The 14,845-nt window shown below is 39.2% G+C and overlaps 1 protein-coding gene across 4 annotated transcripts in view; it reads right to left on the minus strand.

Moving 5' to 3' along the window:
* Nucleotides 1-10,713: 10,713 nt before the first annotated feature.
* The window catches only part of LOC126262535 (uncharacterized), a 35,301-nt gene continuing 31,169 nt past the window's right edge, over nt 10,714-14,845 (minus strand). For all 4 annotated transcript variants that reach the window (XM_049959209.1, XM_049959210.1, XM_049959211.1 and 1 more), the window contains exon 4: nt 10,714-11,126. In XM_049959209.1, coding sequence (XP_049815166.1) covers nt 10,806-11,126 — 321 coding nt within the window. In that variant the 3' untranslated portion in view covers nt 10,714-10,805. The remainder of the gene's footprint in view (nt 11,127-14,845) is intronic.

A 14,845-nucleotide genomic window follows, 5' to 3' on the forward strand; every position in this document is an offset into this window, starting at 1 on the left:
GTGTAATTATGGGGTGCGCTGCTTCTGGCTCGACTTATTCACAAGGTGGTCAATGCATTAGACTTCATAGATAGTGGCATCATTCATTTGTGGATGGGCTCCACAATAGTTCTCTGTTGGCTGCAGCGTAGTCCTTGTCACTGGAAAACCTTTGTTGCCAACAGTCTCTGAAATCCAGGAACTGGCCAACTGGAGACATGTCAAACCAGAGGATAATCCTGCTGACCACTTATCATGTGGTATTAATCCAGCTGCCTTGAGTTCACTTGTTCCGTGGTGGTCTGACCCATCATGGCTATCCACTTGTAACCTCGACTACTGCAACACCTGCACTCCACTTAGTGTAGAAGATGTGCCTGACAGAAGGTGTACATAGGTATCCTTGGTGTCGTTCATTAAACTTGATGTTGAACTGCTGTGTAAATATTTGTCATCCAAGAAAACTTACAGAGGTTTGGCCTATGTGCTGAGGTTTGTTAATAACACTAGGTTTCAGCAATCAGACAGGATAACTGGGCCACTCACTGCACAGGAATGCCACAACGCTATCAAAAGGGCATTTGGCGCAGCTCAACATAGTGAATATGGTAATGAGATCGTTTTGTCGAAGGCCAGTTCCTCTATTCCACATAATAGCAAATTAAGGGATTTGCACCCGTTTGTTGATGCCGAAGGTATTTTGCGAGTGGGAGAGAGATTAATGAATACTAGTGTACCATATGATGAGCGCCATCCTATTATCGTACCGCCTAAGCATCATTTGACAAAAATTCTCATAATACATGAACATGAAAATCTGTTGCATGCTGGGTCATGACTTTTGTTGGTTATGTTGTGTAGAAGGTTTTGGATCCCCAATGGGCGTAACACAGTCAAAGGAGTTATCAGGAAATGTTTAAAATGCTTTAGGCTCAAGTCAAAGACAGCAGCCCAACTCATGGGTCAGCTACCTGCAGCTAGAGTAAACCAGTCTCATCCATTCCCGCACTGTAGAGTAGATTATGCAGTCCCTATTGCTGTAAAGCATGGTGGAAGACGGAGTAAAGTTACCACCAAGGCTTATATTGCTTTATTCATTTGCATGGCAACCAAGGCCATTCACTTAGAATTAGTTAGTGACTTGGTATTATGTTCATTTTTGGCCACCATCAGGAGATTCATTGCAAGAAGAGGAAACCTTCTCACATGTACAGTGACAATGGCACCACATTTGTAGGTGCAGACAATGAGCTTAAATGTTTTCTCTATAATGATGCTACTGTTGAAGATGTGGTGAATATTTCCACCTCAGAGGGAATCAGTTGGAGGTTCACTCCACCTCATGCCCCTCACTTTGGTGGACTCTGGGAGGCAGGAATCAAATGCATGAAGTCGCATCTCAAACGCGTCATTGGCAATGCAGTACTGACATTTGAAGAACTGACTACTGTGTTAATTCAGATAGAAGCATGCTTGAATTCAAGGCCGTTGTGTCTTCTCTCTGATGACCTAGATTCTCCTGCTGCTCTCACTCCTGGTCATTTCCTAATAGGACAGCCCCTTTGTGCTTACCCTGAACCCTCTGTCTTTGATGTCCCCGCCAACAGGTTGCTCAGGTGGCAACTTGTACAGCAGCTGCATCAGTCCTTTTGGAGGAGGTGGTCCACAGAATAAATACATGATCTGCAGCAACGCAAAAAATTGACATCAGAAGCAGCATGGCAACCCCAGATCGGCGATCATGTGCTGGTCAAGGAGGATAATTTGCCTCCCTTGGTGTGGAGGCTGGGTGTCATTGACCAGCTGTTGCCCAGTCCTGGTAAGTGTGTGTGTGTGGTGATGGTAGAAACTGCTAATGGGCAGATTAAGAGGCCTATAGCAAAATTGTCCCCCCTGCCTAAGCAGTGAATCAGTTAAGTGTTTCTCATATCTGTGTAGTGGTGTATGATACAGGGCCACTGCCAAATTGCCATTTACTGGAACAACCTCATAATTCATAAGATCAACTTGGGAAGCTGTGGATGTTTCTTGTGGACTAACTGCTGTTAGTATTGATTTCACGTTTTTATGCAGTATAATATTAATGCTTTATTGTTTTGTGTCCTACATGTTGGTATCAAATAGTTCAAATGGATCAGAGCACTATGGGACTTAACATCTGAGCTCATCAGTCCCCTAGAACTTAGAACTACTTAAACCTAACTAACCTAAGGACATCACACACATCCATGCCCAAGGCAGGATTCAAACCTGCGACCATTGCGGTCGCGCGGTTTCAGACTGAAGCACCTAGAACCACTCGGCCACACTGGCCAGCGACATGTTAGTACCCATCATGTTTCACATGCAGTGTGACAGTGGTGTTTTGGTGATGTGGGCATCCCAAATGTTAGTGTATTCATGTTTTATGTGCATTGATATTGTGCCTAGTTATATTTTTATTGTTTTACTTGTTTTGATTTTGTTGTCTGTTAAAATTTTGGTTATTTGTAAAATGAGAAAACTCATTTTAGAGTGGGAGTATGTTTGGACTCTGCCACTCACTCCAACTGCCATCTAGTGGCAGCTTCAAACCGGGCAGGTTATACTGTTCAGTATAGTCTGCTCCCTGTCGGGAGAATTTGCAACCTACGTGCAGAAGTGAATCTCCCAAGTCCTTTGTGTGTGCAGGTAAGATTAGCAGTGGTAATGGCCGAGCAGGTAGCTGCGAGACCCCGTAGCAGACGAGCGTGTATGTCTTCCAGCTAAGCCAGGAGCCGCGGCTGGAGCGCTGCCTGTGCAAGTTGTAAAGTTTAATGTAATAAACACTTATACCAGACAACTTGTTCTGTCTAGTTATTGTGAGTGGAAACAAGGGGAGGACAGTGAGTCCTCTCACACTATACACTCACACTCCAATGTGCCACCACGGGAGGAAGAGCCCGCACACACAGTATTGAAAACACTTACCTCCATACAAAAATGCAGTATACATTCTAGAATTAATTTCAAGTGTGATCTGATGAAATCCAGGTCAAGTCCAAACTACACATGAATTTTACATAATCAAATTTGTGTAACAGGTCATCCATATTCTTAGGATGGTCATTCTCTCTCAAAAAAAAACTTATTAAGATGTCAAGAGTCCAAAACAATTCTCACCCCAAGTTTCCATTTTCTGAATTTCTTTCTCAACATCTTTCTTTCATGAAAATGGTGTACTATATGGCCTGGAAAAAAAAAAAAAAAAAAAAAAAGGTTGATGATCTCTAAGGTAAAGCATGCACTGGAAGTCTTTCACTTTCCCTGTCTTTCACTGAACTCATTTCTAAATGCCAATAACAAATTCACAAATTCTTAAGTTGTTCCTTTTGTTGGTCATTAAGAGTTTTAGTTTCCCTCACTTTCAAAATCCCGATTCTCAGTCTCATCAAACTTTATATCATCATCAAACATCTGATACACACCTTGGTTCACAATGCTTTGCAAATAGTTACAACTTTTCCCACATTTTAAAATACCAAAATTAGTTTTTACATAAGTATTAGTTTCAGGTTTCAAAATAAAGAATTATTTTGCACTCCATCCAAAATTGGCCTCAGCTTTCACTGTCCAATCCATACCGAGAATTTAAAAGATCACTTTTAATTTCATCAAATGCTAAATCCACACTGTCTTCACAAGGTTTTATCAACTTTACAGGTATCATAGCATTACTTTGATTACTCATGTTGTCAGGAAAGATTAAACACAATGAATACATTTTATGGAACAACCAACATCACTTGTTACAGAAGAAACACAAAACACATTACATTCAAAATTACACTTCCTGCTTAGCTCCTCTTTCACTTCGTTCCACCAACTGGGATTCAAATTCTGACTAACCACAACTAATTTATTCCAGAATGCACCTTTACCTATGTTATCACCAATCAGGTCGCAAACAAACTTAAAAAAGTTTTCACCTTTATTCTCCAGCCTCACAGATACCTCACCTTTACTGTTTGGATCATTACTCTGCATGACATTAATGAAAAACTGTTGACTGGACTGGTATTCCATGACCCTCACTTACAACATCACATACATCAATTACCTTACCTGTATTGTCAACATTATTATTATTGATTTAAGTCCACTAAGGAGTGCTTATTACTAGTTCTTCTTCTATGTTCTCTTCGATTCCCAATATCTCTTGAGCCTTGCAGATAATTTCTCCTTCCTCTCCCGTGAAAGGGGCGTCTGATGTTTATAGACTCTGGTAGGGTATAAGACTCTACCAAAGCACAAAATTTGGAACTGTCTCCTACCTCAAGATCAGAGGTCCCAGATGAATCCAAGTCCTTTAGAACTTCATTAAGCCACAGGCTTCCAGCCTTGTAGCTTTTCACCAATGAGAAGATCTTAGCATGCCTATTGTTGTTCATTCATTGTAGGTGCCCATAGAACTTGAGCCTCCTACATTGCATACTAGTGTGGCCTGATTATGATTGTTTATACAGTTCAGAATTAGACTTCAATTGATCGGTTCCATCTGGGAGCAATTGCAGGCCATGAATTTTTCTGAAAATACATCTGTTGTCTTTCTCCAGGTCATCTATCATGCCTTTTCTGTTCATAAAGAGGGTCTCTGCAGCATCCAAAATCTGTGGTCTGACAGCAGTTCTGTAATGACAGACCTTAGCATTCTTTGACATGCATTTATTGTTGTACAGATTGAGGGACAGATGGTATGCTGCCTCTTACCACTGGGGTGGACCCATTCACCAAGATAATGAAACAGCATTGTCATCATCATTTATAAATAAATCTGAAACTTCATTGTTCTTAAAATCCACAAATACCTGATACTCATCATTATATTCCTCCAAAATTACTTCAACAACAACATCACTAACAATACGAGTCTCATCTCCATCAAAGTCACTTATCTCCCCTACATTTATTTGCAATAAGCCACCACTCTTAGACTTACCAACTTCAGTTATTTCACAGCTCTTATTTACATCTACATCAAAAACACCACCTACCGGTAGTTCAGATCCAATACAGTCATCACCTGATTTACTTACATCAACAACACTAGTACATCATTAGTACATACTAAATTAAAATTTCCACTTCTCTCATATCCTGGTTTGGGATTTGAATCTACATCACCATAATTAGACATAGTATCCCAAAATTTTGGTTCAAAATATAAATGAGATACTGATATTCCTTCTGTTCAATTTCAGATACATGTGGCATATCACTAACACTGTTATTATCTAGCTGCAAGTGTAACTTAGGTATCCTATACTTGTTATGTTTCCTCACTCCAAATCTGTAGACATCCATTGAGGTGGACGGCCATTTCCCATGTCGTTACTTCTGTGATTGTTTCTTCTATTAAGATGCTCATGGTAATTCCCATTATTCCTATCCTGCTGCTGTTCAGAATTTCTCTCTATTGTCACTTTGATCCTGATGGATGTTACCATTATTCCTCTTTCTGTGATTATTCCCTTTGTGATCTTTATTACTACTGTTATTACAGTACATACTTCTTTCTACTGTCCTATCCGTCCTGCCAACATATCATAAAAATTGTTCAAAACAATCGCCAGTCCATGTACTACATCCCACTGCAATCATTCTGCTAATCTCCTTTTAAGTGTATGAATCGAGGTCATTTTGTCAAATGGTTTGTCAAGATGTGTTAATTTTTTAAGCTGGTTCTTATAATACTCTTTCAAAGTGCCATCCCTCTTCTGGTAATTATGACCATTCAAAAATTCACTTCTGATTCTCCCCTGCTGAGATACCAACCAAAATTTATTTAAAAAAACTTTTCTGGAAAGTTTGATATGTTTCCCACTGACTTAAATCTAAATATATCCATGACAGAGCTTCGTCTTCAAGAAATGTTTTAACAAATTTAATTTTTCCTTCATGCCTGACACAAAGCTCTCTCTGTAATGGTGCAGAAAATCCACTGGATGTAAATTGTCTGATGGAAAACTTTTGATAGGAGTATTGAACCACACAATACCATTGTTTGCACACAGATTTTGGTTCAGACAAGTTTCCTGAACTGTTTTCTACATTTAAAATATTTTGGCTTAATCTGGTGATGTTTGTTGGGATTTTCTTTCCAGTATGGCATTCTGTTCAACTCTGATGTCATCAATATTCTTTGATTGTTTCACTGACTCAGCTACAAACTCATTTTCCAAAACAATAAATTTATTTTTTAAAACATCAGATTTTTCATTCACACTTTTTAAGCTCTCTGACAACCCATTTTTTTAACTCTGAAACTTTATTACTAAGTTGACCAATCTGTCCATTTTACTATTGTTTTCAGTTTTCAAGTAATTTAATTGTCCTTGTAGGGAAGTTTCAAATCATTTTGCCTATCACTAACTGCACTAAATTTGCTATTGCTATCTGTCTTCATTTCCTTGACTGTTTCTTTACTGCCCGCGATTTCACTCGAGTCAAACATGTCCTGATTGGATCCTGCAGCTTCCATTTCTACTTCACTTTTGCTTTCGTCCCTATTCATTTTGTTAACAAGCACACAAATCCACAAACAAATTAAATTCACAAACAGTTTGTACTTATCTTTCCTTTTTGATGTCTCTAGTTGTAGCTGTAAAGTCCTCCTCACTTTCATTTGATCCGGTCCCTCATTATCATTGGTAGCACATCGTCACTGTTGGTATAAAGATCCTTTGTTGGACAGCCTTCAGTTTTACTTCATGTGACTGAAAACTTATTCGTACATGTTGTTGTTGTTGTTGTTGTTGTCTTCAGGCCTGAGACTGGTTTGATGCAGCTCTCCATGCTACTCTATCCTGTGCAAGCTTCTTCATCTCCCAGTATGTACTGCAGCCTACATCCTTCTGAATCTGCTTAGTGTATTCATCTCTTGGTCTCCCTCTACAATTTTTACCCTCCACGCTGTCCTCCAATAGTAAATTTGTGATCCCTTGATGCCTCAGAACATGTCCTACTAACTTGTCCCTTCTTTTTGTCAAGTTGTGCCACAAACTCCTCTTCTCCCCAATCCTATTCAATACCTCCTCATTAGTTATGTGATCTACCCATCTTATCTTCAGCACTCTTCTGTAGCACCACATTTCGAAAGCTTTTATTCTCTTCTTGTCGAAACTATTTATCGTCCATGTTTCACTTCCATACATGGCTACACTCCAAACAAATACATTCAGAAACGACTTGCTGACACTTAAACCTATACTCGATGTTAACAAATTTCTCTTCTTCAGAAACGCTTTCCTTGCCATTGCCAGTCTACATTTTATATCCTCTCTACTTCAACCATCATCAGTTATTTTGCTCCCCAAACAGCAAAACTCATTTACTATTTAAGAGTCTCATTTCCTAATCTAATTCCCTCAGCATCACCCGACTTAATTTGACGACATTACGTTAACCTTGTTTTGCTTTTGTTGATGTTCATCTTATATCCTCCTTTCAAGACACTATCCATTCCATTCAACTGCTCTTCCAAGTCCTTTGCTGTCTCTGACATTATTACAATGTCGTCGGCGAACCTCAAAGTTTTTATTTCTTCTCCATGGATTTTAATACCTACTCCGAACTTTTCTTTTGTTTCCTTTACTGCTTGCTCAATATACAGATTGAATAGCATCGGGGAGATGCTACAACCCTGTCTCACTCCCTTCCCAACCACTGCTTCCCTTTCATGTCCCTCTACTCTTGTTAACTGCCATCTCGTTTCTGTACAACTTGTAAACAGCCTTTTGCTCCCTGTATTTTACCCCTGCCACCTTCAGAATTTGAAAGAGAGTATTCCAGTCAATGTTGTCAAAAGCTTTCGCTAAGCCTACAAATGCTAGAAACGTAGGTTTGCCTTTCCTTATTCTATTTTCTAAGATAAGTCATAGGGTCAGTATTGCCTCACAAGTTCCAACATTTCTACAGAATCCAAACTGATCTTCCGCGAGTTCAGCTTCTACCAGTTTTTCCGTTCATCTGTAAACAATTCGCGTTAGTATTTTGCAGCTGTGACTTATTAAACTGATAGTTCAGTAATTTTCACATCTGCCAACACCTGCTTTCTTTGGGATTGGAATTATTATATTCTTCTTGAAGTCTGAGGGAGTTTCGCCTGTCTCATACATCTTGCTCACCAGATGGTAGAGTTTTGTCAGGACTGGCTCTCCCAAGGCCGTCAGTAGTTCTAATGGAATGTTGTCTACTCCCGGGGCTTTGTTTCGACTTAGGTCTTCCAGTGCTCTGTCAAACTCTTCACGCAGTATCATATCTCCCATTTCATCTTCATCTACCTCCTCTTCCATTTCCATAATATTGTCCTCAAGAACATCGCCTCTGTATAGACCCTCTATATGCTCATACTCCTTCCACCTTTCTGCTTTCCCTTCTTTGCTTAAAACTGGGTTTCCATCTGAGCTCTTGATATTCATGCAAGTGGTTCTCTTTTCTCCAAAGGTCTCTTATTTTCCTGTAGGCAGTATCTATCTTACCCCTCATGAGATAAGCCTCTACATCCTTACATTTGTCCTCTAGCCATTCCTGCTTAGCCATTTTGCACTTCCTGTCGATGTCATTTTTGAGACGTTTGTATTCCTTTTTGCCTGCTTCACTTGCTGCGTTTTTGTATTTTCTCCTTTCATGAATTAAATTCAATATCTCTTCTGTTATCCAAGGATTTCTACAGCCCTCGTCTTTTTACCTACTGGATCCTCTGCTGCCTTCACTATTTCATTCCTCAAAGCTACCCATTCTTCTTCTACCGTATTTCTTTCCCCATTCCTGTCAATTGTTCCCTTATGCTCTCCCTGATACTCTGTACAACCTCTGGTTCTTTCAGTTTATCCAGATCCCATCTCCTTAATTTCCCACGTTATTGCAGTTTCCTCAGTTTTAATCTACAGTTTATAACCAATAGAATGTGGTCAGAGTCCACATCTGCCCCTGGAAATGTCTTACAATTTAAAACCTGGTTCCTAAATCTCTGTCTTACCATTATATAATCTATCTGAAACCTTCTAGTATCTCCAGGGTTCTTCCATGTATACAACCTTCTTTCATGATTCTTGAACCAAGTGTTAGCTATGATTCAGTTATGCTCTGTGCAAAATTCCACCAGGCGGCTTCCTCTTTCATTTCTTACCCCCAATCCATATTCATCTACTGCGTTTCCTTCTCTTCCTTCTCCTACTGTCAAATTCCAGTCAACCATGACTATTAAATTTTGATCTCCCTTCACTACCTGAATAATTTCTTTTATCTCATCAAACATTTCATCAATTTCATCATCATCTGCAGAGTTAGTTGGCATATAAACTTTTACTACTGTAGTAGGTGTGGCCTCATGTCTATCTTGGCCACAATAATGTGTTCACTATGCTGTTTGTAGTATCTAACCCGCACTCCAATTTTTTTATTCATCATTAAACCTACTCCTGCATTACCCCTATTTGATTTTGTATTAATAACCCTGTATTCACCTGACCAAAAGTCTTGTTCCTCCTGCCACCGAACATCACTAATTCCCACTATACCTAACTTTAACCTATCCATTTCCCATTTTAAATTTTCTAACCTACCTGCCCGATTAAGGGATCTGACATTCCACGCTCCAATCCGTATAACACCAGTTTTCTTTCTCCTGATAACAACATCCTCTTGAGTAGTCCCTGCCCGGAGATACGAATTGGTTACTATTTTACCCGAGAGGACGCCATCATCATTTAATAATACAGTAAAGGTGCATGCCCTGGGAAAAAATTATGGCTGTAGTTTCCCCTTGCTTTCAGCCGTTTGCAGTACCAGTGCAGCAAGGCCGTTTTGGTTAGTGTTACAAGGCCAGATCAGTGCATCATCCAGACTGTTGCCCCTGCAACTACTGAAAAGGCTGCTGCCCCTCTTCAGGAACCACATGTTTGTCTGGCCTCTCAACAGATACCCCTCCGTCGTGGTTGCACGTACGGTACGGGTATCTGTATCGTTGAGGCATGCAAGCCTCCCCACCAATGGCAAGGTCCATGGTTCATGGGGGAAATTATTCGTACATAAATTTCAAAAATAATAAAATAAACCAATTTCTGCAAAAGAAAAAACTTTATCATTAGTCAATTAACCCCAGGATGAGCCCCCACTTGTTATTTCCCCCCTCCTTACTTCTTCCATCTACTGTCCACATTAAAAAATGCGCAGTCCAAGTAATTAATAAGCAAAGTCTTTTATGGAGATTTGGGAAGAACAAAGATTACAATAAACTTTCAACTTTACTTAGATTGTCATGTTGAGCCGGCTCCAGTTTTTCTTGTCTAGGGATCTGATTCTTGAAGCTGAAAACCTAACATCAGATCCTCACAACTGGATTGAACTAAATACATAGGCTGGAACTTAAATAGTGGCAACACTGCTGTGGGGGACACTGTTCTGAAATAATAACATGTATTCCAGTCTTGTTACATGGTCTGTTTCCATGTAATATCTTTTGGAGAATCATCAGATTTTTTCTCCAAATATCAACTTCATCTGATTTCGTTGTCACTGTGGTTTATGACATATTTCAATGTGACTAATAGAATTTCCACACCTAACTGAACCAAATGAAGTGGAGCTGTAGGTTTCGTCTAGAATGAAATGAAATGAAATGTGAGTTTTAATGAAGAGTTCATTCCTGTAATCGAGCCACAAAATGTATCATACATTGAAAGTGCTCGTTCATCATGCAATAGAAAGTTTGGATGAACTTATATCTACTTTATTTGTTTATTCATTTATTACAAAAATGTGCTGCAGCAGATTGTTAAAAGCCTGGGTTGATGAAGGAAAGTGAATCAACTAAAGATGATCCTGTAGGCTGTTTTTTCGCAAGTGAAGGTGCTCCGGTCGTCGTCGTAGGGGTAGCTGTAGGTGTCGGGACACAGGCCCTTGAAGAAGGCGGGGTAGTTCCTTGGCCACGAGGAGGACCTGCAGGCTCGTGCCGAGTTGAAGCGGCCGCGGCAGCAGTACTGGTCTGTGTTGAAGGCGAGGCACGCGCTCTTGCAGCCGCCGTCAGAGCGGAGCTTGGAAGGGCACAGCGCGTTTATGTCGGTGGGGCAGGATGCGGGGTTGCAGCGGTAGCGGTCGCCGCCACCTTGCTTGTCGATGGGCTCTATCTGCAACACGCAGAACGGAGGGTGAGGCTGTGTGTCTCGGTCAGGATGCTCTGCCACAGACATCACTACAGGAAAGCAGGCTTCTTTAACTAAAAATATTAATAACTCCATTTCTTCTCTCAACAAATTTTAGATGTTTAGATTGCAATGAAAATTTCATTCTTGGGGTTTTCATTTTCAGAAGAGGTGTTGTTTTCTTACAGTGTGTAGGGAACATTGACAGGACAGTTGTGGGGTGGTCACTAATGTACAGGGTGTCCATAAAGTCCCTTTACAACTTCAAAATTTTATTACAGCGGCAGTTTTGAAATATTTTAACAAAATTTCTTTTATTGTAATCACTGTTTACTTAAGTTTTTATATATAGTAAAATTTTGTGTTTCATATACTCTGTTGATGGAAGGAACAGAACCTCTATAAAATGGCAACTCCTGAAGAGAAGGCACAATGTGTGTCCTGGTTTATTGAGACAAAATCGGATGTTCAGACTCAACAGAACTTCAGAACAAAGTATGCAATAAATCCACCATTGCACCATTCAATCCGTGCAAGGCACAAAAGATTTATGGAGACAGGGACAGTGTTGGATAAAGGGAGACCAAGAACATACGAGGAAAACATCGATCGCATTTTAAACGTCTTCACTCGTTCACCTATGAAGTCCATCCGCACTGCTGCCAGACAGTTGCAACTACCATGTTCAACTGTGCATAAGGTCCTCCACAAGACCTTACGGTTGTACACTTACAAAGTGTAACTGTTAGACACTTCAGCCAAATGACAAGCCAAAACGGACAGAGTTTGCACTCAACATGCTGGAACGCCTTTCGGAGGTTGAACAGGACGTATACACTGACAAGAAAAAAAAATTCCTGTATTTTTCCTGGATTTCCTGGTTAAAAATTCATTTTCTCCCAGGTGAAAATATACTTTTAGCGTGTTAAGTGACAGTGTACTTTCCCTCGGAATTGTAAAAGTTATCAATCCTTTGAATGGCTATGGTTACCACTAAGTACTGCACGTTACTTTCCAAAGCATTGAAATCGAGATTGCTTTTGTAAGCCAGTCACAGCTCATGTCACGCGATCTCACCAGATGATGACAGCAGATATTTGGAGTATAGGATACGTGATGTACTCAGCCAATAGCACCAAAACTCTTAAGTAGCGCAAACTCACAAATAGGAAAAGTTAATGGCTTAAATTAATACACATAATGTTGTGACAAGAAAATATTGGTCTCCAACATTTGTAGGACATAGAATAACTGGCTCACACCCCAAAAACATCGCTACCCTACCGCGGCGAGAACAACTGTATCTTTGCCAGATCAGTTCTCTGTAGTATGCGCTCTATGCTGTACGCATTGTGTATACGCTGCGAGAGTTAAAGTATTCGTAATAATTGACGGAAGTACGAGTGATTATTTATCGTCGTAGTTACCATGCCCGCTCTCCACTACCTATAGATTAATAAGCTGCAAGAGAACTAAGATTTTACATATAATGTTGATTTTTGTGTTACACTTTTCCCAGCTAGCACTCAAGCTTACTTCAAGGTGGATATTGAGTTTAGGTTCAGTTGAAAATTCAAGATTGAAAAATCAACCTGTTACACAGTTTACACCAAGCTGTAAAAATTTAGCTTGAATTAAAATAATTTTCCCAAGCTTGAAATAAACTGTAATTTCCCTGGAAGCCTGTACAGCAGATGCGCGCACAGCATAGCTTCCATTGACGTCCACAGGAAGCGCCACAAGCGTTTATAAGCCTTGCACTGACTCTGCTAGGTTTACGGCCATTTTACTTTTGTGACGCGCGTTAATGATTGTTGTGAAGTTTGTTTTATACTGGAAAATAGTTCGGTAAGTGTGTGGCGTCTCCTGCCTTACTGCTACACCGGGTCTGAAGAGGATATATAGTGTATTACAGGTACGTTGGTGCATTTTTCTCTAGTGGTACGTTAATATTACCAATGTTAAATATTATTACGTAACGTAAAGAAATATCATATTCTTTTATGTAGAAAAATTGAGCCTGGATGAAAGTGAAATGGATTACCAGTTAAGAATACATATTACAAGTTGTTCAGCAAAAAGAGGTCATTTTAAACTAGCTCTAGTACGTGGCACCAATAAATTACAACTTAATGTTATTTTACCTTTTTAAAATGTCGCCTTTTTTTTGTTCTTTTACATTTCAGTTCCACAGAACTGGTAATTTCTTAAATTCATTTCGATTTCATCTTTTATTTCATTTTGATTCAGTTTTACTCACCAAAAAATAATTGTGGGTAGAATAAGAGTCTACATTTTTCTAAACAGTAGATTCATAATAAGGTTACAGTATGAGGTGTATATGATTTCAAGTAATTGTTTCTTTATAATTCAGATTAAATGGCCCTGAAACTGTTAGAAATAGTGATGTGTGGCTTCTTCATGAAGTCGTCGCAAAATTACCCAAATGTCATCTTTACTTTAAAAATTTCAAACAAAAAGTTACTTCAAATTACTTTAAAACTCTTTGGAATGAAGTCACCAGAAGCAGCTGCTTACTCAGTGACATTTATACTAGTTAATGATTCTTACTACATCAGTGGGTTTGAAGTTATTTTGCTAATCTGGGGTACAAATTATATTTAGGTTGATCAGTTTCAACTTTTTAAATTTTTTATGTTTAGGTATGGCTAACATTTTCTTTTACCTGTTACAGGATCATTATACTGGCAGAAGTCAGCGATATTTGATCCTTCTCTGGTCTGTGTGCTGGGGCTTCAGAATAATTAAATTTGAAAATAAAACAATTTTAAACACTTTGAAAATAAAATTTTTTAAACATACATGTCTTGATAATTCTTTTCACACCATTTCCATTCTGATATTTATTTAATTAATCAGGTTCAATAAATTCAGATTAATAATTATATAGCTTAAAACAAGCTGTAAATACCAGGCTGTATTCCACATGTGTAGATACAGCTGGAGCCTAACTTGATAAGTCAAGCTTGAAATATAGCTTGAACTCTGCCAACTTCGATGTTTGTTTCAAGTTTGAATCCAACTAACAGGCCTGAATATTCCAGCTTTGATCAAGCTTATATACTTGAACTTTACATCTGGAAACAAGTTTGAAACCAGCTTACTGTGCTATCTGGGTAAGATACATCACATAAATTTGCCAGTCAAATATTTATTAACGACATAAATGTCTGATCTTCTGGGCTCGAAATTCTTCTAAATGTCTCGCCCTCAAAGTGTTGATTTTTTCAATTAGAGTCGAATGCAGAATGCTCTGTGATTTAAGAAATTCATCTTACATTCTCGCACATAGTTCTTCTTGCGTAAAAGGAAATTTAGTTTGAAAGTAAAACCTAGTTTACATGAAGACACAAGGTTGCAGGCAACTGCGCTGCCAGCCATTGTGCACGCACACTGCACGTTTGCCCAACTCGGTGAAACTAAAGACTACTGGCGTGTTCCAACTTTGGAAACACTAGTTGCATGAGTTTTGAGGTTACGTGTGTTATTAGAGTGTGGGCAAACAAACATGAAGTGGGAACGGAGAATAATGTTTTCTTTTTGGATACCTATGCTTTGCATAGGCGTTTGTGGGATTTCAGTGATGCTGATTACAAAAATAAGCAACATATTGCTGCTCCTGAGACCCTCATGTCCAATCAGAACATAGATGGATTGACAATTTCTGAGCTGCAGGGCAAAAT

The sequence above is a fragment of the Schistocerca nitens genome, chromosome 6 (genome assembly GCF_023898315.1).
Source record: "Schistocerca nitens isolate TAMUIC-IGC-003100 chromosome 6, iqSchNite1.1, whole genome shotgun sequence".
In the NCBI taxonomy this organism is placed as follows: Eukaryota; Metazoa; Arthropoda; class Insecta; order Orthoptera; family Acrididae; genus Schistocerca; species Schistocerca nitens.